General features: G+C 43.0%; 1 protein-coding gene across 1 annotated transcript; it reads right to left on the bottom strand.

The window, feature by feature from the left end:
• Positions 1–514: 514 nt before the first annotated feature.
• On the bottom strand, positions 515–9,214 carry LOC144597001 (VIP peptides-like). Its single transcript, XM_078405902.1, has 7 exons — positions 9,040–9,214; positions 8,686–8,803; positions 7,416–7,556; positions 6,134–6,232; positions 5,907–6,011; positions 3,083–3,175; positions 515–719 (listed from the first exon to the last, which is right to left on the bottom strand). The coding sequence occupies exons 2-6, from the start codon at positions 8,790–8,792 to the stop codon at positions 3,124–3,126; spliced, it is 504 nt and encodes a 167-aa protein (XP_078262028.1). The 5' UTR covers positions 8,793–8,803; positions 9,040–9,214; the 3' UTR covers positions 515–719; positions 3,083–3,123.
• Between the last annotated feature and the right edge of the window lie 2,017 nt (positions 9,215–11,231).

The following is an 11,231-nucleotide window of genomic DNA, read 5'->3' as shown; positions in this document are numbered from 1 at the left end:
CCCTCTCACTCTCCTCCCCCACCCCTCCATCTCTCCTCCCTTCTCTCTCTCCCCCTCTCACTCCCTCACACCATCTCCCTGCTACCCCCATGTCCAGGTCATGTGTTACAGGTGAGAGTATGAAATATAAATGCATAATGATAGGTAATTGCTATTCTACCATCTTGGTACAGACCAAGACCCGACTTTGAACCTCATGCTGTTTACGTGTTTTCCCTGTGACCACGTGATTTGTAGGTTACTTGGCTTCTGTAAATTTCCCCTAGTGTGCAGGATGTGAAAGTGGGATAATATAGAACTAATGTATGGGTGTTCAATGGTCGGCATGGAATTACTGCAACAAAGGGCCTGTCTCCATGCGGTATCTCTCTCCAAATTCCACAAATATCCTCCTCTGGAGAGTGAATTGAATATTTCATTAAGACTGTTGAACACAGTAAGGTTTACAATTGATATAATGCGATCTTCACATGCTACTTCCAACACATTTATTAGGTAAAAGGAGTACAGGGGTTTCTAACATTGCAGAGGGATGTTATTTACAGCGCGTAAACATCGACTCTCATTTATGTGGAACAAAATGGGTCACCACAACATTCTCTTCACAACATGTTAGTTTGGAGTTTGACGCTGATAGGCTTTCACTCCAGGTTAATAGTTGAAAAAAGGCTGTATGTAGTTTTCAGTCCAGTAGGTAAGTAGGATGTGGTCCAAAGGTTCTGTTTAAAACATGAATATCAGTAATTAACCCACGCAATATTTTAATTGACTAATGTTAAATACTGTGAGAAGAACTCCAGTCACGATTGACAGGCAAATTGCAACAGAAAATCCTTCCAATCAAATCTACATCACAAAAGTATTTTTATGTTGCAGTTGCTTTAATTCAGTTGAACTCAAAATGAGATGATGAAACAATGATATCAAAGTATTGTCCAGGACATTAGTAATTCCCCCTGCATGACCTCTTTTTTTTCTTCAGGGTGCCAGGTGGGGTGTTATGTGCATAAAATATTTGGGTTGCAGCTATTCATAATTTGGATGAGAGATCAGGAAGTGATATTCCAGGGTCTGCCAATGTCAGGTAACTGAAGTGGTGAATTGGGAGGAGGATGCAAAAAGGCATCAGGACCGTGTAGACGGATTGAGCAAGTTGGCACATGAAGGAGAATGCAGTATAATGTGTATAAACATGAAGTTGTCCACAAGTAGCAAAAACAGAAAGACCAAATATTTTGCTTTACATTGGGAAGAGAGATCTGAGTGATCTTGTACGACAGTCACTAGAAGCAAATATACGTGCAGTACATAAAGTGCTGGAGTGACTCAGCAGGTCAGGCAGCACATATTGAAAATAATGTACAAACACTTGCGATCCAAGCCAGAAAATGGGATCTCTGGTCAAAATCCCATCTGAAACACAACATCTCCAGTGGTGCAGTGCTCCCTCAGCAATGAGGCTGAACAATTCAGCTGGAATTTGACACAAAGTCTGGACATGAGATGTAAACCCATGATATTGTAAACATTTGGTTCAAAAGCTGCTTCTTTGAAGACAATTGAGTTTCTCTCCCCCACCAAACCCCAGGAGTTAATTGGTTTATGTCATTAGCAATTTAGCAGGTGAGGCGATTTTATACAATCCAACTGTATACATCTTGAGCATTGATATGTTAAATTTACCAGGATATATAATGGACATTCTTTTAGGAAGGAGACAAGGGGAAATTTATTTAGTCAGAGGGCTGTGAATCTGTGGAATTCTTTGCCACAGACGTCTGTGGAGGCCAGGCAAGTGGATTTTTTTTAGGCAGAGATAAATAGATTCATGATTAGTACAGGTTTCAGAGGTTATGGGGAGAAGGCAGAAGAATGGGGTTAGGAGGGAGAGATAGATCAGCCATGATTGATGGGCCGAATGGCCTAATTCTACTGATATCACATGATATCACATGGATCAGGTCACCAGGCTGACATAGTTTAACTAGAATTATATTACAATGAAACAAATGTCTGGTTAACTAACAGCATGTCTTTAAGCAAATACATTGCATCATAATTCTCCACTGCAATGTTTATCTTAGGCAAATTCACTCAATGTAGTAGGCCTCCACAAAATAAAAATTTAAAACTCCATAGCGACAATGACTTCAGAAGAAGCAAATTGTTGGTAGAAAATATCGCAAAAATTATATTTCAATTAAATTCCAATGTGATCGGCCTATGGTGAAGTGGGCAGCTGGTGATTAATTTTTAAATGTTAAAATCCAACTAATTTATAGTAACCCACCCACCTTCATTATTTGATCGTGCTATGGCTCATTCTGAAGGGACTGAACAGTTCTGCATTCACAGCAAAGAGCTGCAGTCTGGAATACAGGTCACCAATAGACATTGCATCCCATATTGTGTTTGAAAGCAAATCACAGCTCAAAGACTGAGTTTGCTCATTTGCCATTATAGCTCTGACCTATATGATAAAAATGGCTACAATATTGTTATTGTTGCAATGGTGAGATTTATTTTCAAATAGATAGTCACATGGATTATAAACCTGTCAAGCAAATAAAGCCATTTCCTTTTAAATTTCATTCCAGTGTGTGTGTGTTGCAAGCAAGACCACAACTTAGTACCTGTCCCCAGTGGCCCTTCATTACTTTCTCCTGGAACTGATTATCTGATATAACTAATAGCCTTGAGGTAAAAGTTTCTGCCTCTGTCCTGGAATTACAGTTAAAAGTGGATGGTTCATAGACAACATGACTCTTCCCCAAAATACTAAAATTACTGAGCTATTAAAACAATTTGACTCTGATTCAATCATTATTCAGGTGAAATGATTTTATTCTAATCCAAGCATTAGGCCACAGTGTTGTTATGAAGATTGTCCAAGTATATGGAAAATATAAATGAATAATCTGTATTAGCCTACTTTCCGTAATATTTCTCCAACCAACACTCTCTATGTTGCCCTCACTACATCAACTTTAAATTACTAATCTCATTTACAAATATGCTAAAATTATACATTCAGCCTTTTAAAGGCATTTCATACACAGTGCTTGGAAGAGGTTTCACTCACCAAAGGTGGAAGGTGATTCAAAAGGTCATCAGCCATTGCACTTAGTTCTCTCCAGGTTGGTCAGTATCTGAGCGAATGACTAAGTTCTCAGTGCTGTTGAGAGATTAGAATCAATGGGAAAAAAAGCCTCAGTTCTGATGTTCATCATCTCCCCTACCTGATTAATTGTTTATGACCAACTTTTCTGGACATTCACAATATATGGTGAGTGATGGCTGAGCCAGTAACTTTGCCCATCTTAGTTGTCCTTGAACTGAATGAATGCTGAGATGCTTTGGACTACATGTGAGGGGTACGAAAGTAGTTTCCCTCCTCTAAAGAACATGAGTGAATCAAATAGGCTGCTCCAACAATCCAGTCATTTCTTTATCTCCTCATATTAATAACAATTCCAGAATCACTTGATTGAATCAATCAATCCACAGCTGCCAAAGCCGGGTTAGATTGTTGATGCAAATCTCGGATTTTCACATCTAGCAACATCAACTGCATGCCATACACCCACCAAGGAATGAACCCTGGCCACAGCACTTTAAAATGCAGCGCCGGAGACTCGGGTTCGATCCTGACTACGGGCGTCGTCTGTACGTTCTCCACGCGACCTGCGTGGGTTTTCTGAGATCTTTGGTTTCCTCCCACACTCCAAAGACGTAAAGGTTTGTAGGTTAATTGACTGGGTAAATGTAAAAATTGTCCCTAGTGTGTGTAGGATAGTGTTAATGTGCGGGGATCGCTGGGCGGCGCGGACTCGGTGGGCCGAAGGGCCTGTTTCTGCGCTGTATCTCTAAAACAAAAATACTGTGAGTGGTTTGATCAACGATGGTTTTGCATTACTCAAAGTGTTATCTTCTAAGTACCATTCCATGTGTTAGCCACTAACAAAACATATAGTGGGGGGGGGGTCAAATGGGATAGACAAGGATAGCGTTAGAGGGAAAGAGAGAAAAGGAAACATTAAGAAAGAACCCAGAATTAATGGGACAGAAAGCTCACGGATAGGGGAGTATGGCCAAATATAATTGGAATCGATTTGAGTAATCGAGATGAGTAATGGATTAAAAGTATTATATGAATGCACAAAGTATAAGAAGTAAAGTGGATGAGCGTGAGGCTCAGTTAGAGGTTGGTAGATATGACATTGTGGGGATTAGAGAGACAGGAGGATCATCTAAGAATAAAGGGGAGGCCATTTAAAACTGAGGTGAGAAGAAACTTTTTCACCCAGAGAGTTGTGAATTTGTGGAATTCTCTGCCAAAGAAGGCAGTGGAGGCCAATTCAGTGGATAAATTTAAAATAGAGTTAGGTAGAGCTCTAGGGGCTAGTGGAATCAAGGGATATGGGGAGAAGGCAGGCACAGGTTACTGATTGTGGATGATCAGCCATGATCATAATGAATGGCGTTGCTGGCTCGAAAGGCCAAATGGCCTCCTCCTGCACGTATTTTCTATGTTTCTCTGTATTAAGTTAGACAGGATCCTGACAAGATCCAATACTCTAAGTGTTGTGTGTCCTGTACAGGGTACTAAGTCCTATTTCTTGGATGTGGGCATTGCTGGCACGACCATCATTATTATCCATTCCACATTGTGAAGGGCCTAGGATAATGATCTGACGATGTACTGCAACTGGATTATTTGACTGCCAACAACCACAACCCTTTCCTTGAAGTTGTTCTTCAGGAAGAGCCTTTTGGAATCTGAGGTGGTGAGTAGCCTTCGTAAACTGCTGCATTTGTTCTGGTGAAGATGCTTCCAGGATGTAACTGGGAATAAACTGCAGTATCTACAACTAGTGAAAATGAGGAAGATGTAATATAGTCCAAAATCTGATTGACATTGCATGATTTGGAGTGGCACCTGCAAGAGATAGAGATTGTGTGTACTTGTTGCCCTTGCCTTTCATAGTAATATGCGTTAGTGCTTTGGGAAGTGCTACTGGGAGACTGGTGAACACCTGCAGTGTGTGTACATAGACCTAGTGAAAATAACTAATTGCAAATACAGACACTGGCGTAGGGGGTATTTGTTAATCATCACCCAGCTGGTCCCAAGAAGGAGCTATAAATTTATAAAGGCCCAAGAGACATCAAATGCTGAAATCTGGAGTAAATATTAGAAGAACTCAGCAGGTCAAGCAGCATCTGTGGTTAACCCAGTTATTTATACATTACCTCATGAAATGGGAAAAACACGATAAAACACATTGAACCAATTCATTAGAAATACAGTAAATATTTGACTGTACAATTCCTATCTTCAAATCATATTGTTATATTCACCCATTCCTGTCTTAGCATATTTGCAGTAAACATGCAACATTTTCTAGAAATGATTGAGCATTATTTAGGATTTTCCACAAATCTGGATTGGGTTTCTAAGACAATATATGGTGACCGATTGGGAGAAGGGGAGATGCAACGTGACCTGGGTGTCATGGTGCACCAGTCATTGAAAGCAAGCATGCAGGTGCAGCAGGCAGTGAAGAAAGCGAATGGTATGTTGGCATTCATAGCAAGAGGATTTGAGTTTAGGAGCAGGGAGGTTCTGCTGCAGTTGTACAGAGCCTTGGTGAGACCGCACCTGGAGTATTGTGTGCAGTTTTGGTCTCCTAACCTGAGGAAAGACGTTCTTGCCTTAGAGGGAGTACAGAGAAGGTTCACCCCTTGATAATTTCATACTTCGCATGGCCACGGGGTTTGATGCTCTCGTCGTTCCGGCCCAACCTGTCGTCCATCCATACATTTTAAATAGATGCTATCGCACATGAACACTCCTATCTACACTCCTCCCCAAACCCCTGGCATTCTTCCCGGTACCTTCGTACCTGACTCTCTTCCCGATCAGGGATTCCAGGTATCTCCTGGCGGACAACTGGCCCAGCATCTTGCTGTACTCGCTCGTGAAGAGACCATCAGTGTGTCGCGTTGGTCTGGTGAGAGAAACAAAGTATGTAAATGAATGGAAATTGGTGGATCATAGAAATATCGGAAACTGGGATACTGGGAGCACACGGCTTCATGCTTCCACTTAATTGCATAATACACTTCGTACCTGCCCCCGATCAGAGATTCCAGGTATTTCCTGGCTGACAACTGGGCCTGCATCTTGCTGTACTCGCTCGTGAAGAGACCATCAGTGTGTGGCTTTGTTCTGGTGAGAGAAACAAAGTATGTAAATGAATGGAAATTGGCGGTTCATAGAAATATCGGAAACCGGGATACTGGGAGCACACGGCTTCATGCTTCCACTTAATTGCATAATACACTGGGTAAATGCTTCCAATATTAACACTAATGCATACACGCACATACATAAACATGGACACATGCACTCACGTGAATATGAATAGAATATATATATATATATATAAACATAGCACAAAAAGTAAGGAAATTTGTATTTGGTAGATTATTTCTTTGTTGTAACAATGCTTCTTGGCAATAAATCTTATACCGTTGGAAAACCTGTTTATTTCCCTTTTAAATGGTGCCACATTTGTAAGGAACATGCATTTGTGGGATGAGCAGCAGAGCTGAGTATGTGGGTTGCGCCCATGAAAAATCTGCCAAATCTTCTCTGCCAATGCCAAACAGCTTATTCCGCCATTGACTCTTGTTCGGTGTTGTTTGGTGGATTGGATGATTGAAGTCTGAAGAAACAAGACATATTGGCAATTTAACAATTTATTCATTTAATAAACAGGAGCCTCAGTAGCGTGTGGAAGAACCATACACAGCCACAACAGCCTGGCACCTCCTCCTCATGCTGGTCACCAGCCTGGTCACACACTGTTGTGGGATGGCACCTGATTGTCAGCACCTGGGGGTGCCAGAAGCTCAAAACAAGAGTCAATAGCAACAGCAGAATAAGCTGTTTGGCATTGGCAGAGAAGATTTGGCAATTTTTTCATGGGCGCAACCCATATACTCAGCTCTGCTGCTCATCCCACAAATGCATGTTCCTTTTAAAAGGGAAATAAACAGGCTTTCCAACGGTATAAGATTTATTGCCAAGAAGCATTGTTACAACAAAGAAATAATCTACCAAACACAAATTTCCTTACTTTTTGTGCTATGTTTTTTTTAATATATATATATATATATATATGTGTGAATACGCGCCATAGCAGAACATGCCCTTCTCACCACATTAACTCCCCGGTTTTATTCTCCCCTCATTCCCACTAATGCCAACATATATGCGTGTCTATGTGCATGTTCGTTAAATATATATATTTATAGAAGACGGATTATATCGACCAATGGAATCCGCTGCTCCAGGTGTCTAGTTTTCAGATGTTCCTAACCCAGTAATGATGAAGCGAGCCACTCACCTTGGGAAGTTTGCGGACAACTGGTAATGGAGCTTTTCACTGTCCACTGTGGGGCTTTGGTAAATATCATTGTCGAATCCCAATGGTAACTGTGGCCGGTCCTCCTCGCCCTGTCCATCGAAGCCAACTGCATCTCCCAGCCTGCCGGTGCAAAGGAACCGGCCGGTCAAATCCGTCATTTGAATCATTAGCACTCTTGAAATCACAGGCAACGTTTACATGAACCCACACGGAGACTCTGACCAAGTATAACTGCAGATGCTGGTTCAAATCGAAGGTAGACACAAAATGCTGGAGTAACTCAGCGGGTCAGGCAGCATCTCAGGAGGGAAGGAATGGGGGAGACATTCACCCATCCCTTCTCTCCTGTGATGCTGCCTAACCCGCTGAGTTACTCCAGCATTTTGTGTCTAAGTAATGTTGCACCGCTATAAATGCGCGCCTGGTCACTAATGGAAGCGATATCAGTTTCGCACCGCCCAGAGGTAACGCAGAACAATTGCGATTAACAATTCAAACAGTAAACTGTGCTGCACTAACAAAGTGCAATGAACATATTAAGTGCAGTTTGCACTCAATTCTGGTCCTTGCAATCAAACAGGTTTGCAGACGTTGGCAAATTGTCGGGTCAAACATTTTGGGAAACGGACAGAGATCGGTCAAAGCCAAGGGGAGAGTTGTGTGGAGGAAGAAAAGAGCTCTCATCGCACAGAATATTGCCGGATGCCGAGATTGTAAACGTTATCCCCCCAGTTTTACTCCGCCTGAGTTTTGATGTGGATGCGAAGATCCCTTCGCTGTTTCTGCTCCCCACCCCGACATCACCGTTTCACCCCACCACCACCACCTGCACCTGTGTTTTCTCCCGGCAACAGTTCGCATGAATCCATGGCGACACTCAACCACTTCCAGCTTTTCAACCTGAAGCGTTCATTAACACACACTATCAACATTGTCTATAATAAAGTGCCGTCAGTGATCAGAAACTGTACCTGTCGTTCAGATTACCGGCGGGATAACAAGGCACTGGCCGTGTGGCACAGACCAGCACTGAACGAAGGAAATCCATGGAACCTACTACTCATCGCACCCCGATCCGTGCTCTCCAGCCCCTCTCTCCTTCAGAGCTGTTACTCTTTCCGTCCACACACAACTGTCTCAAGGGGATAACCCTGGAAGGCTTGTGATTTAAATTTGATTTCCTGAACTGGGTCAGCATCTGTTGTGGAGAGACCCTCCCTGATCTGATAGTTAACCGAGGGACGATTACCTTAAACCAGGGTAGCTGCCCAGCGCTGGGAATCCAGATCCCTGAGAACAGAGGACGCTGAGGAGCGCAAAAAGCGTCAACGAATGGGAGTCGAAGCTGATCACCATTTCGAAGGATTCTGTCAACCAAATAACATGTTACTCCATAAAACCATTTGCACAGACCTCGCCCACCCCATCCTCTCCCTCCTCTGTATCCCACTTCACGGATCGCATCAATTTTGAACGATTTGTGAAAATCATGAAGTCAATTCAAACAGTAAGAAGATCTCACGTTCACAGAAGTTGGATGGGGGAAGAATGAGGCGCGATGTTGCGTGTTCGAGTCAGGAACGTGTTCGTTTGGAAAACTTACCAAAAGGAGTACGCGCTGCCTTGGCGTCGATCGCTGTCCTTGACGCCGAACACGTCGCCTGTGAAGCAGCGAAATTATTCTCGACGTCGCTGTGCTTGTTGGACGATCTTGCGGTGTCTTTTGAGTTCTGCCCTCTGTCCTATGCAGAGCGAGATGCGATACTGCTCCCTCTTTGCTGTTACATCTGATTGTCAACAGCCTGAAAGTTGCGGGTTTTATACTGTCGGTAAGTCTCCGTCCACAAAAGGTCGGTCACGTTTTCGCTCCAGAGAGAGGCAATTGATGCACAGCCAAAGACGTCACCGGCATTCCCAGTGGGATGGGAGTGTGTTAATACAGAGGGATGAGGAGTTAGTTGAGCAAAGTGCTCGCAATGGACAATTACCATCAAAACCAGACGCTCCTGCCACTCGGCGTCTAACTGTCGCTAATCGGCGAATAAGAACCAATAACTGCTAGACTTCCTCATGATCTGTAAAATCATTCCTGAACTGGACTAATTCTTGCGGCCAAGAAGGAGACATTTCGGTCCATCGTGCAGCTGTTATCGCTGGCAACCTGCTGTCCAATTAGTTCCACTCCCATTTTCTCGCCAAGTACTGCATCCATCTCTCTTTCCAGAGTTTGTATGTGACCCTCCGCTCTCCACGCTTTCACAGAGAGTAATCTCACTCCAAGCAACTGGCGATGAATGAATAGGCAATAGACAATAGACAATAGGTGCAGGAGTAGGCCATTCAGCCCTTCGAGCCAGCACCGCCATTCTATACGATCATGGCTGATCACTCTCAATCAGTACCCCGTTCCTGCCTTCTCCCCATACCCCCTCACTCCGCTATCCTTAAGAGCTCTATCCATCTCTCTCTTGAAAGCATCCAACGAACTGGCCTCCACTGCCTTCTGAGGCAGAGAATTCCACACCTTCACCACTCTCTGACTGAAAAAGTTCTTCCTCATCTCCAAACATAATTTTGCCTGAGATTTGTCCCGTCGTATTGTCAACGGATATAAATGTCTTCTCGAGCCGTTGAATGCCACAACTAACCTCTCGGTCATGAATATTGAATATTGCTTTCTCTAACTTCAAGTTACCCCTGCATTCCCTCTCTCTCTATTGCTCCCCCACCCAAGTCGCACCAGCTTCTCCTTCAGTGGCCCGTTTCCTTTATCATCATTACTTTTTGCATATTTTTCATTCATTGTTCTATGTCTCTCTACATCATCGTCTATATCTCTCCTTTCCCTTCCCTGTGACTTTTAGTCTGAAGAAGGATCTCGACGCGAAATGTCACCCATTCCTTCTCTTCGGAGATGCTGTCTGTCCTGCTGAGTTACTCTAGCATTTTTCTCTAACACTGTTCGGAGAACTCCCGTTGTTTCACCCTCTCCACATAAACTCTGTCGCCCATCTCATACAAGAGTATTGCAGATGCAACTGATTAATGTGATAAGATAACTCGGACAAAGTAAGCCAACACAATGTGAACCAACTCCGTGAGATTTAGGAAAATTCACTTTTGATTCTAAATGGCTCCCCTTTCCCTGTCCCACCGATTTCCCACCGATTTGCACAATATTGAACACAGAATAAACAGAAAGTGTTGCGGCCATCACCATTTTGGAAAATTGAAGATGTTACCTGTAGCAGTATTATACTTGAAATTATGATTCTGGTACCAACGAAAAGGTAAATTGATCAGAAGCAGATTAATCTCTTCCCTTGTGTCTCAGGTGCGATACTATTACGACCAGTTACTGGTCTCATTGTTTTGTGTTATAATGTCTAGTAAAAGCTGATCGATACCATGTGTAAGGTTGGGAATTGCAATCTAATAGAGAGATACACGACGTTTATAAGCGGAAGAATATACATGTAGACTGGAATCTAATCAAACTGATACGGGGCCTGTACATAAAACAATGAACGCGGAAATTGAATTAAAAGCATGAAGTTTGGGCTGAGTGAATCCAAAGGACTGCAGCTGGACCGCATGTAGAAAACCGCCAAAATATGGGTTCAAAAAAGTCATGCTCGACGATCATGTTTGCACCAGTAGAATACTTTTTTAAAAAAACTAGTGGTCTCAATGTAGGGGGGGGGGGGGGGGGGGGGGATTCAACAACACAGAGGAATCAAAGTATCTGTTGGTAGGTTATTGGAAAATTCGGGAATGAGTGATATCAGAGAGGGG

The sequence above is a fragment of the Rhinoraja longicauda genome, chromosome 9 (assembly GCF_053455715.1).
Source record: "Rhinoraja longicauda isolate Sanriku21f chromosome 9, sRhiLon1.1, whole genome shotgun sequence".
Taxonomy (NCBI): Eukaryota; Metazoa; Chordata; class Chondrichthyes; order Rajiformes; family Arhynchobatidae; genus Rhinoraja; species Rhinoraja longicauda.
The sequence above is the reverse complement of the archived record's forward strand: the minus strand, read 5'-3'. Positions and strand labels throughout refer to the sequence as shown.

Coding starts and splice junctions, on each gene's coding strand:
- LOC144597001 (XM_078405902.1), bottom strand. CDS start 8,792: ATGGTGATCAGCTTCGACTCCCATTCGTTGACGCTTTTTGCGCTCCTC. Junction 6,012..6,133: donor GAATCTCTGATCGGGGGCAG/GTACGAAGTGTA, acceptor TTCTCTCACCAG/ACCAACGCGACACACTGATG. Junction 3,176..5,906: donor CTGATCGGGAAGAGAGTCAG/GTACGAAGGTAC, acceptor ATCTCTCAACAG/CACTGAGAACTTAGTCATTC.